This window comes from Hyla sarda, chromosome 5, assembly GCF_029499605.1.
Source record: "Hyla sarda isolate aHylSar1 chromosome 5, aHylSar1.hap1, whole genome shotgun sequence".
Lineage (NCBI taxonomy): Eukaryota > Metazoa > Chordata > Amphibia > Anura > Hylidae > Hyla > Hyla sarda.
The window spans coordinates 339,966,998-339,980,430 of record NC_079193.1 but is presented as its reverse complement, the minus strand read 5'-3'; the positions used below and the strand labels follow the sequence as shown (position 1 = coordinate 339,980,430).

The 13,433-nt window shown below is 40.6% G+C and overlaps 1 protein-coding gene across 11 annotated transcripts in view; it reads right to left on the bottom strand.

Annotated features, from left to right (window-relative positions):
* Nucleotides 1–13,433, bottom strand: part of RIMS2 (regulating synaptic membrane exocytosis 2) — a 680,796-nt gene that overhangs the window by 133,304 nt on the left and 534,059 nt on the right. For 5 of the 11 annotated variants that reach the window (XM_056522548.1, XM_056522554.1, XM_056522556.1 and 2 more), the window contains one exon: nt 4,812–4,850. The exons of 5 other annotated variants lie outside the window; for them this stretch is intronic. In XM_056522548.1, coding sequence (XP_056378523.1) covers nt 4,812–4,850 — 39 coding nt within the window. Of the gene's footprint in view, nt 1–4,811; nt 4,851–10,338; nt 10,355–13,433 lie in introns of those variants that run through there. One more of the 11 variants, XM_056522558.1, reaches the window with a different exon arrangement.

The window sequence follows — 13,433 nt, the reverse complement described above, 5'->3', positions numbered from 1 at the left end:
TTTGGTTCAAGCTCCAATATGCTGACACTGTCAGATAACATAGTACTATATATATATAGATATGTGTGTGTGCGTGGTGGCCCAGTATGGGATGGTGTGTCCCCGTACATTTTTCCTGCCCTGTCAGGCAGAGTCCCTCCATGTCCCCAGGGTCCCCACTAAATGTATATATGTTTGTATTACTAGTGTACTGTTGCTTTAAATATTATACCATGTGCTTGTTACCCAGAAGGCACTAGTGATCAGGTGACCCCCCCCCCCCCAAGTGACCTATGGGATCCTTGCTAAACTCCCCTATAAAAACCAGGGGAGGGGCTGCAATCTCTCTCTTGGAGCTCATAGCTCTTGTTCCTGAGGTTCGGTGCAGTCATCTCAGTGGGGGACATGTATCATTATTTGTGTATGGTAGAAGTATTTTACCCCTTTTAACGAATTCTAAATTATGCGCAGAAGCGCTAAATTTATCAATCAAGCGCAATGAGCTTCATAAATTGCAGGTAAATATAGTAATCTCCTCAATCCACTCTTTAGAAAATAGAATCGATGATTTAGAGCATCTTGCTACGTTAAGTCCAAGATGGCTTATATTTACGCAAAAAAACTGCTCTTGCGGCAAAATTTTGGGTGTAAAAAAAAAGTACGCAGTTAATAAATCCATGCGTCCTATAGATGTCACTCCAAGGTACCCTGATTAGGCCACATCTGGAGGACATGCTCTACCAAAACGTGCGCAAAAAAAATGCGCAAAAAAAGGGCTTGCGCAAAATTTTGGGAAAAAAAAATACACACAAAACAGGGGTAAAATCTTTGATACATGTCCCCCAGTGTGTCCAGAGGATCGGAGGCCTCAAGCCTAAAGTCTGCAGCCACAAAGTCAGCTCAAGGTCATCTTCATGTCAATTGTCAAGTCAAGTCAAGTCTTCTATATAGTTACCGTGGCCTGCACTAAAGTGTCTCTACATACTGCAAGTCCCAGCAAGCCTGCGAGGTCACTGGTCACCTCCTTGGGATATTAGCTGTACTGTATAGACTGTATCATCGGTCTACCCTCAGTAAAGCTACCTTTGTCCTTAACTTGGCGTCGGTGTCTTCATTGCCCCCGTGCCTAGCCAAGGACCAGCGGTATTACCTTCTGGTGGTTAAGGCTAAACCACACCCTGGCGTCACGATTAGAAGAGGTTAATAACATCTGCCCCAGGGTTACAACATCTGCCTTGCATTGCACCCTGCTATTCCATATATATATATATATATATATATATATATATATATATATATATATAACATTCTGGTGCCAAGTGTCAAAGAAGTGTTCTCAAAGTTCTCAGTCAGCTGGAAGCTGAGCCCTGTTGCTCCACACTATACAGAAGTGTTTCCCAACCAGGGTGCATCCAGCTGTTGCAAAACTACAACCCCCAGCAGGCCCGGACAGCCGAAGGCTGTCCGGGCATGCTGGGAGTTGTAGTTTTGCAACAGCTGGAGGCACTCTGGTTGGGAAACACTGGTATACAGTAAGTCCCACTGGTGAACCTAAAGCATAAAAAGTCTGTAATATTCTTTAAAAAAATGACTTAACCCATAACCCTCGAGTATAAATGGATATCAGTGCGGATCCGAGGGTAACGCGCTCTGCTGCCAGGAATTAATTCCTTTGCTGTATAGTGATATGGAAATGATACATCTTGTCAAACACAGAACAGAACTCTCCTATTAAAATGCGATGGCGCTCAGAAATTCGGTCTGCGGTCCCCTACAGCAACCTAAAGGCCACATTCATCATTCAACAGCTTCTTAAATAAATAGGAATTATTCTGAAAGTATTAATCTTAGGGTTGTCTTCGTGAGCTGCAGAGTCTTCTCGGATATCAGGGTGAACGGCACGAAAAGGATCACCATATAGAATCATAATTATGAAGGAAATCTTAACCCCTAGAGAACACGGTGATTTATTTTTTATTTTTGGGGTTTCATTTTTTCCTCCTGGCAATTTAAAGGGGTACTAATTTTTTTTTATTTTTTTTTTTTTTATGAACTGGTGCCAGAAAGTTAAACAGATTTGTAAAATGACTTCTATTTAAAAAATGTGAATCCTTCCAGTACTTATCAGATGCTGTATAATAGAGACGTTCATTTCTTTTTGAATTTCTTTTCTGTCTGACCACGGTGCTCTCTGCTGACACCTGTGTCCATGTCAAGAACTGTCCAGAGTAGGAGCAAATCCCCATAGCAAACCTCTCCTACTCTAGACAGTTCCTGACATGGACAGAGGTGTCAGCAGAGAGAACCGTGGACAGACAGAAAAGAAATTCTAAAAGAAAAGAACTTCCTCTGGAGCTTACAGCAGCTGATAAGTACTGAAAGGGTTAAGATTTTTAAATAGAAGTCATTTACAAATCTGTTTAACTTTCTGGCACCAGTTGATTTAAAAAAAAAAATGTTTTCCACTGGAGTACCCCTTTAAGGGCTCATTTACACTACGGATTTTTCGAGCGGAATTCCACTTGGAAAATATGGCGCAGCAGCCTCCCATTGTTCTGAAAGGGATTCTTTAGAAATTCCGGACCCCAGACGCTCCTGAACCAATGAGCATGTTCATTTTTTCAGGAAGATGCACTGATGTCTGTCTATGGAGACGGTGACATTTTGAGCAGTCCTAGCTTTGCCGGCGCATAATTTAGACGCTGCCTGCTTTACTTTATTAGAGAGCCCTTATAGCCATAAGTCACGACCAAAAGACCCATATGATGTTTTTTTTTTTTTATGCGGGACCAATAGCTCTCTGGGGAAGGCCAAAAATTTTTGTTTCTATGCAGTCCGCGGTTAAAATGACACTTTATCTTTATTTTTTAGGTCCATACGATTAAATTGTTACCAATTTCTATAGGTTTTGTTTTATTTTACTAACATTTTGTAGAAAATTTGTATTCTAAATATTGTCCTCTTCTGACCCCTATAACATTTAGATTTTTTTGTATACATGGATGCCTGAGGGCTCAATTTTTGCAATGTGATCTGTAGTTTTATCTGGATCATTTTTGTTTAGATCGGAAATTTTTATAACTTTTAGTTATTTTTTCGTGGTATATAAAGCAACCAAAAGTCAGCAATTTTGGACTTAGGTATTTTTTTTTATTTACGCCATTCACCATGCAGTTTCATTAATGTTATATATTTTAATAGTTCAGACATTTCCGCCTGCAGCGATACCACTTATGTTTATTTTTGTTTACATTATTTTATTTGAATCATGGGAAAAGGGGGGCGAGTCCATTTTTTTATTAGGGAAGGGGCTTATCTACATTGATTAACACTTTTTTTTTTTACAACTTTTTTTTATTCACTATTTTGTAAAGTTCCCACAGGAAACTATTACCTGCAGTCTTTGATTGCAAACAAATTTTAATGCTGTGCAATACCATAGCATTGATAAGTGTAATTGGTGCTCTTCTTCTTCCGGACACCATCTTAGCTGATCGGGACCCCACAATTTCACTGTAGAAGACCCAATTAGCCCCCCTGAGTTAACTAGCAGATATATTTTACACTTTTAGTCATACTCAGGATCTAAAGGGTTAATGGCAGACATCGCCAATGTCCAGAGGAATTTTTTTTTTTTTAAATCAACTGGTGCCAGAAAGTTAAACAGATTTGTAAATTACTTCTATTAAAAAAATCTTAATCCTTCCAGTACTTTTTAAGGGCTGTACACTACAGAGGAAATGCTTTCCTTTTTGGATTTCTCTTCTGTCACGACCACAGTGCTCTCTGCTGACCTCTGCTGTCCCTTTTAGGAACTGTCCAGAGCAGGAGAAAATCCCCATAGCAAACATATGCTGCTCTGGACAGTTCCTAAAATGGACAGCAGAGGTCAGCAGAGAGTCCTGCCTGCTGATAGCAGCTATTACTGGCTAATTTAAGCTCCTGGGCCCAAACGGCAAAAGAGCCCCCACTTAGACAAAGATTGGAGACCACCTACTTCAGTTAGCTTCAATCTGCGGATCTCCAGATTTTGCAAACTACAACTCCCAGCATGCCCGGACAGCCGTTGGCTGTCCGGGCATGCTGGGTGTTGTAGTTTTGCAACATTTGGAAGTCCACAGATTGGAGACTACTGTTCTACATTATCTAAATTCAGATTCCAGGGATGGGAAGTGGTCATATGGTTGCCATTAGAGATGAGCGAACTTACAGTAAATTTGATTCGTCACAAACTTCTCGGCTCGGCAGTTGATGACTTTTCCTGCATAAATTAGTTCAGCTTTCAGGTGCTCCCGTGGGCTGGAAAATGTGGATACAGTCCTAGGAGACTCTTTCCTAGGAATGTATCCACCTTTTCCAGCCCACCGGAGCACCTGAAAGCTGAACTAATTTACGCAGGAAAAGTCATCAACTGCCGAGCCGAGAAGTTCGTGACGAATCGAATTTACTGTAAGTTCGCTCATCTCTAGTTGCCATGCTGAAACTAGAATTTTGTCAAAGAATCAAAATATTCTTTCTTTAAAATAATGGTTACAGTAAAATCCACAATCCAAAATGGAGAACTATTTGTTCTTCTGCTCTATAAGATAACCCACAGGAACCTTGGGGGCTGGGAATACAGACTCCGCCCCTGAGGACTTTCATTCATAGCAATGATAAAACATGTAGAATTATTACAATTGAAAAAAGAAATTAAATGCAACCTAAGACCTTTGCTTAAACTCTGAACAAATAAATGGAAAAGTATAAATAACAATAGGCAAAACATATATAAAAAAAACCAAAAGCTGCCATGTCTAATTACATAGTGTGCTGCTAACTAAATCCCATACCTGGATCATTGTCATTCTCGTGTTCTGCCATCCTGTCTTCTAGAAACACAAAAATGATAAATGTAATGGAAGACATGAAATGAAAACAATGACATGGACTACACGGGGGACACAAGCAAAATGCAAATAAATAAAACATAGAAAATAAAATGAATAACTGCAAAAGCGCACATGTAACCAGCGGGACCCGAGCAATGGGAAGAAAGACAGATGGATAAATGAGAGGACTGGTGCAAATATTTGTGCCGCTATCACTTCTGTTACACTAGGAACAGCCTGGAACTTGGCCGGACTATTAGATTTCACAAACATTTTCATTTTAAAGAGACAAAACACTGATTACGTTCTTTGTGCTTTGTATTTTTGTTTGTATTTGCATTTGCTCTGCAGTGATAGCAGTGTCAACCTGTACACATTTTTTTTTCTATTGTTTTTGCAAATGTTGATTAATTTTGGTTATGGCATTTTCTATCACTCCATTTATCTCATCTATGTATCTATCGTTCTATCTATCTATCTTATATCTATCTACCTCCTCTATCTATCTCATATCTATCTATCTATCTCATATCTATCTATCTCCTATCTATCTATCTATCTATCTCATATCTACCTATCTCATATCTATCTATCTCATATCAATCTCATATCTATCTATCTATCTCATATCAATCTATCTATCTTATATCTATCTCATATCTATCTATCCATCTATCTATCTCATATCTATCTATCTCATATCAATCTATCTATCTTATATCTATCTATCTCATATCTATCTATCTATCTCATATCTATCTATCTCATCTATCTATCTCATATCTATCTATCTATCTCATATCTATCTATCTATCCATCCATCTATCTCATATCTATCTATCTATCTATCTCCTATCTATCTATCTCATATCTATCTATCTCCTATCTATCTATCTCATATCTATCTATCTCATATCAATCTATCTATCTTATATCTATCTGATATCTATCTATCCATCTATATATCTCATATCTATCTCATATCTATCTATCTCATATCAATCTATCCATCTTATATCTATCTATCTGATATCTATCTATCTGATATCTATCTATCCATCTATCTATCTCATCTATATATCTCATATCTATCTATCTCATCTATCTATCTCATATCTATCTATCCATCTATCTATCTATCTCATATCTATCTCATATCTATCTATATCTATCTATCTCATATCTATCTATCCATCTAACTATCTATCTATCTCATATCTATCTATCTATCTCATATCTATCTATCTATCTATCTATCTCATATCTATCTATCTCATATCCAGGGCCGGCGTTAGGGCAGGGCAAACCAGGCAATTGCCTAGGGCCCCTGCCGGCTGCTCAGTAGGGGGGCAACTGTTTTAAAGTTTAAACTTTAAAGTTTAAACTTTAAAACAGTGACCAGCTCCGGGCCCCGTGCCCGCAGGGGGCACCCGTCACATTCGGGACATCCCTGTGTCCCGAAAAATCTTTTCAGGTCACAAGGATGCCCCGTTTACCTCACAGCGGCCCCGCGTTGACTTTAAAAATACTGGGGCCGCTGGGAGGAAGCGCACGCAGGGACGTCACTGACATCCCGTGCGTGCGCCCATAGCAACAGTACAGCGGAGCGGAGCAGTGAGGAGGACGCGCGGGTATGGTAAGTGACCTGCGTATTCCGACCGCCGCTCCCGGGATCTACTACTATGGCCCATAGGCCATAGCAGTAGATCGTGACCCCAGAGAGGTGGTCAGAATACTCAAGTGGGGCAGTAAACAGGCATACAGCCTCCAGCCATACACTGTATATGGCTGAAGGCTGTATGTCTGTGGTGGAACCTACTGCACCTAATGCGGGGGAACTATACTGCACCTAATCAAGGGGAATTATACTGCACCTAATGTGTGGGAACTGCACTGCACCTAATGTGGGGGAACTACTGTATACTGCACCTAATGTGGGGGAACTATACTGCACCTAATGTGTGGGAACTATACTGCACCTAATGCGGGGGAACTATACTGCACCTAATGTGGGGAACTATACTGCACCTAATGTGGGGGAACTACTGTATACTGCACCTAATGTGGGGGAACTACACTGCACCTAATGTGGGGGAACTATACTGCACCTAATGTGGGGGAACTACTGTATACTGCACCTAATGTGGGGGAACTACACTGCACCTAATGTGGGGGGACTACTGTATACTGCACCTAATGTGGGGGAACTACTGTATACTGCACCTAATGTGGGGAATTATACTGCACGGTCTGCACCTAATGTGGGGGAACTACTGTATACTGCTCCTAATGTGGGGGAACTACTGTATCTAATGTGGGGGACTACTGTATACTGCACCTAATGTGGGGGAACTACTGTATACTGCACCTAATGTGGGGGAACTACTGTATACTGCACCTAATGTGGGGGACCTACTGTATACTGCACCTAATGTGGGGGAACTACTGTATACTGCACCTAATGTGGGGGAACTACTGTGTACTGCACCTAATGTGGGAGAACTACTGTGTACTGCACCTAATGTGGGGGGAACTACTATATACTGCACCTAATGTGGGGGAACTACTGTATACTGCACCTAATGTGGGGAACTACTGTATACATGCACCTAATGTGGGGAACTACTGTATACGGCACCTAATGTGGGGGGACTACTGTATACTGCACCTAATGTGGGGAACTATATTGCACCTAATGTAGGGGAACTATACTGCACCTAATGTGGGGGAACTATACTGCACCTAATGTGGGGGAACTATACTGCACCTAATGTGTGGGAACTATACTACACCTAATGTGGAGAGCTATACTGCACCTAATGTGGGGGAACTGTACTGCACCTACTGTGGAGAGCTATACTGCACATAATGTGGGGGGAACTATACTGCACCTAATGTGGGGGAACTGTACTGCACCTAATGTGGAGAGCTATACTGCACCTAATGTGAGGGAACTATACTGCACCTAATATGGGGGACTACTGTATACTGCACCTAATGAGGGGGACTATACTGCACCTAATGTGACGGAACTATACTGCACCTAATGTGACGGAACTATACTGCACCTAATGTGGGGGAACTATACTGCACCTAATGTGGGGGAACTATACTCTTTACCTAATGTGGGGGGGAACTATACAAAAGTATAAAATTGTACTATTCTGATCCCTATAACTCTTATTTTTCTGTATATGGGGATATGAGGGTCATTTTTTGCGCTGTGATTTGTAGTTTTTATCGGTACCATTTTTGTTTTGATGGGACTTTTCAATAGCTTTTTAGATATTTTTTTATAGTATTTGAAGTGACCAAAAATGCTCAAATCTGGTTAGTGCACTACTACGACTTTTGGGGCCCCACTTTTCATTTTGCCTAGGGCCACGCTAAGCCTAAAAATGGCCCTGCTCATATCTATCTCATATCTATCTATCTAATAAAAGAGAAAAATTGTTGGAGTTGGAGTCCCTAACCAAGCCTCCTATGACTGCGTGCACCGACATATTCTTTGTTAATTCTGGGTGGATGTGCTGCTTTTTTGGACTTTTTTTTTTTTAATCTATCTATCTAATTATCTACCTCATATATATCGATCTATCTATCTCATATCTATCTATCTCATATCTATCTATCTATCTATCTATCTATCTCATATCTATCTATCTATCTCATATCTATATATCTATCTATCTCATATCTATCTATCTATCTATCTCATATCTATCTATCTCATATCTATCTATCTATCTATCTCATATCTATCTATCTATCTATCTATCTCATATCTATCTATCTATCTATCTATCTCATATTTCTTTTCACATTGCATAAATGAATTTTTAAAGGCTCACTACTATCTGTGTGCAATAAGAAACATTGCACAATCCTATCAGTATAATTAACAAATTTTGCAGCTTAAGGGTACGTTCTCACGTACAGGATCTGCTGCGTATTTTCTGCAGCTGATTTTTCTACCCATTGAAGTTAACGGGTAGCAAAATCAGCTGCACAATAAGACAAGAAGTAAAATGATGCAGCAGTTCCTGTACGTGTGAACGTACCCTAAGAGTAGGGTCACACGTGCCGTATTTTGCTGCATATTTTCCTACCCATTGAAGTCAACGGGTAGGTAAATTCGCCGTGTATTTTGCTACCCATTGACTTCAATGGGTAGGAAAATACGCAGCAGCAAATACGCAGCAAAATACGGCACGGGTGACCCTACCCTATTTCCAGACAACCCTTTCAGTGAGTGGTTAATGGTGGCGTTGAGGACAAGTCATGAGCACGGTGAGTCTTTTAATGTGTTATCTTTATAATAACCTACTTTTTAAAGGCAGTACAGTGCACAAACAGTTAAATGACACATTCAGCCCTGCTACATGTATAACAATACAATAAACGCTGCTGCAAACCGTACAATTATCTGTCACTATATGAAAGTCATTCATCAAAGACCGGGCTGGGAATAGTAGCAAGTCAGTGTCACTCAAGAACATTGTGTCGTCTCAGATGACTGAAGACTGAAGAATAAATTGTAATAAAAGTTATACCGTAAGTCAGTGTTCACCAACCAGGTATTATTCTAGAGAAGTGCTTCCCAACTAGGGTGGCTCCAGCTGTTGCAAAACTACAACTCCCAGCATGCCCGGACAGCCAAAGGCTGTCCGGGCATGCTGGGAGTTGTAGTTTTGCTGGCAGTCCAGATCTGCGGCACATGTAAATGGCTGGAAGACTGAATGAATAAGAACAGGTATTTTCACTGGTATGACTAGTAGCGCCTCTCTACAGTACAGTGCGGTATTACATGTCCTATACTGCCCTCTACCTGTCAGGGTGAGCTAATTGTTTTTGGAAAGTGAGAGTGGTTTTATTTTCTAACTCCGGTACCTATCCTGATCTAAACTCTACCTAACCCCCACCCCCAATCTGTCCCTGACACTATCCCTGTGTTTCTTTTCATTCAAAACCCCCTCTTTCTACCTGATTTATTGTCTCCTTGGCTGCTCATTCAATCGTGCTAGTGTGAGAGAGGAAGGGGGCGTGGCCCGGCAGAGAGGCTGTAATCACAGCAGCCGACAGCTCCGAATCTTCTCCTCTCTGTTTACAACTGCATGTGCAGAGAGAAGAAAGACCGGAGCTCAGATAGTAAAATGAATGAGGGCATGCAGTAAAACAGAGTCAGGAGTATGCTCTGCTGTGCTATGAGTACAGTGTTGGCTCCTGCCTGTCTGATTCACTGGCAGGGGGCAGTGCTGAGCTTGTCTGTGTCCCGGCTGCAGTCCGAGATTTAGGGGGGGGGGGGGGGGGGGAAGGCTTGCGGCCAGGACTGGTAGGGAGACCCCTAGTGGTGATTTTTTTCAAAGTGGAAAATTAAATAGAATTCTATAATATATCAAAAGTTTTTTTTTTATGAAAGGTACCCTTTCAAGAAGCCTCTTCCCTCTATGTATAAGGAGTTTTATAGCAGCTATTTGTCAGGACTTACTTTAGCTGTATTAGAGCGCAGAGATGTAACTTGTGGAGACGTTACTAATCTAAGGTAAGGGGAAATATGTTAGGGAAAAGCCATAGAAATCAAGAACAACATATTTCATATGCAATATATTTATTAGAAAACAACACTATAATAGTGAATAAAGTGGTTCAAGCCAGTAGTATTTACATAGTATGGACAAATCAATATTATGGACAAGAGATCAGAAGGGGATAACTGGTCTTATAAGATCAGTTATAAGACCAGTTATCCCCTTCTGATCTCTTGTCCATAATATTGATTTGTCCATACTATGTAAATACTACTGGCTTGAACCACTTTATTCACTATTATAGTGTTGTTTTCTAATAAAAAATATTGCATATGAAATATGTTGTTCTTTATTTTTTTTAGCTGTATTAGGTTTCTGTCTAAATTTTAATATATATATATATATATATATATATATATATATATATATATACAGTATATATTACTCACTTGACCATGCAGATGCTTTACATGTCTTTTTTTATGTGTCCAAGCTTCTGTATTTTGCTCACAAATCCCTATGTTCTGCTGCTCACTCATTCTGACATCCACTGCTCAGCATGTACTGAGCCCACCCACACTCATCATGCATTCACTTCCTCCCTGCGTCTGTTGTGCTGTGCTGGGTCTCTTAATCCAATCACTGCAGGTTTCTCTGTAACCCCTTCCTCTCTGTTTTCATGCTGCAGTCTGATAGGACAGGAGTGAGCACAGAGTATTTCTAGGCAAGCCCTCACTTACTGTGCTTTGTCCCAGGCTGTGCAAACGTCCAGCATCAACCCATTATATGTATACCTTCACCTCCAGGCACGGTATGATGGCACAGACCAAAGCTGAGTCCAATCCAGAGAGGTGTAATAGGCAAAATTTGTTACCATTCCAGCAGGACAAATACAATAAACCTAGGGTACCTCCATGTGCCTACAGAAGCAACGCATTTCCACCGCGTTAGTTTTGTACAAACGTGGAGGTACCCCCAGTTTTGTTGTATTTGTCCTGGTGGAATGGACACTACCTCGCTGGATAGGACTTTATCTTTGTGAACAAGGGTGAGTGTCAAGTGATTCAGTCATATCTTTAATAAACCTTCTCTTAGAATACCCAGACTATTGTTAAAAGTGGCTCCACCAGCAACCATCGGAGATTCCAATGCAAGTGTTAAGAACATCATTTCCAAAACATTAATTCTTTATCTCCATTTATTTAATTAAAGTGTACCCCCATTGTTTTGTTTGAGTAGCCCTTCAAAGAGGTGACAATGTGATTTTTGGGCTCTTACTGCTGTTATTGAGCCCCTCCGAGTCCCATCCATGGTGCACAGCTATTTTTCATTGTCTCCATCAGTGTGTAGGACCAGAGCTGGGCTGTTTGCCAGTAGTTCACACACAGTTACTTTCTTTGCCTTACTTCTCTGGCCAATCACAGTATGTACTCCTCAGTGCTATGATATGACATAGTCCTGGTGTAAGTGCACTGGACTGAACTATCTGGCAATGTGCTGGGGAATCATATACACCGTACTATAAATGGCAGGTGGGAAAAGAGGGGGTTGCCAATGTCCTGGCTTTTCAAAGTGCTATTTGAGCAAAAATATAACAAACAGCAGCAGACGGGGTTACACTTTACACAAAACTGCTGCTGCTGGAAAGCTTAAGGGAAGAGAGGCAGGAGATTACATTGCAGCACTGTGGACAGACATACAGCAGTAGGTACTCTGCTAGTTACACAAAGGCAGCTGCCCAGAGCTTTATGAGTTGTTGGGAAGCCTTGATTTACCTAAAACGAAGTCGGGATCATCTACAGCAGGCAGACTGTCACACAGCCTAGGCTTTCCTTTTCTCTCCTACACATAGCACACGTTAAGCCCAATCTCTATTATCTGTATTCTGCCCTGATCTAGCTGTTACTAGAGGAAGACTAAGCCAAACAAATGAGAGTGGACATGGGAAGGCAGAATTAGAGCTGTTTTTCTGGTAAATGAAGTGATTTAAAATATGTTTTGAATTATCGACCATGTGAGCCTATCAGCCAACACCAAATTCTGATCCATTTCCTACTTTAAATTAATTATGGGAAATCTTCAGACAACCAATAATAACGTCAAGGGAGGGAGTTCCCTCTTTGATATCCATAAACCCTATTAGGGAACACTTGCCGTAGTTTGTTAGTGGCTTACTCCCCTCTCCCCATTCAGAACACATGCATGCTCAGCCAGGGTATCTAATGGGTGTGGCCAGCCTCACATCCAATAGTAAACTTTTTTACTGCCTATAGGCATTGAGCATTAAATACAGGTAGGCTTTTATGGGTGTGCTCAACGACTAAATGGACTCTATAACAGAATATTGTCTCCAAGTACATTCAGACATGCACATTTGTCCATACTAGTGTTTATTTTGGATTTTTTGTTGCCCATTATATCCAGGTCTTTATATAGTCGACATTTTATGGCTTTACTAATCACTAGTTAGACCCCCCCCCCCCCAGTAGGGTATAGTGTACAGTTGTGGGTACCTAAGTGTCAGAAAATAGAGCAGAAGTAGAGTGGAAATAGGAAAAGGCCACACAAGTTATACACTGAATGGGTGGACTGCAATACCCAGTAAGATTATCCAAAATATATGGTTAGGGTTAATGCAGAGATCTGTCTAATGTACAGCTCACTGCTCCAGTCGTATTTAAACTCTAACAAATCACCTTATACTATTTCCTCTAAAGTGAATTAATTATCAACGCCTAATCTCCATTTTGTATTATCTAAATCGGTCAAAAATTATGCGCAGATGAATTTTTTACATGTATTTTTATATGTATTTTTTTTATCTATATAGCAGTTGGAGCTCTGCTTAGTACTAACTATATGATTTTATGAAGTTAGGTCATTAGCTCCCCCAAGTGGCAGCTGTGGGCAGCTATAACGTTATATTATAGTATTGTTGGGTAATCTTCAGTACAACTTGTTTTTATTCCTTTACAAAAATTGCTTAGTGGGTGGTCCTACACAGTGGTTGACACTTTTCTATGCACAATGGCCCTGATTTATTATTGTAAACCCA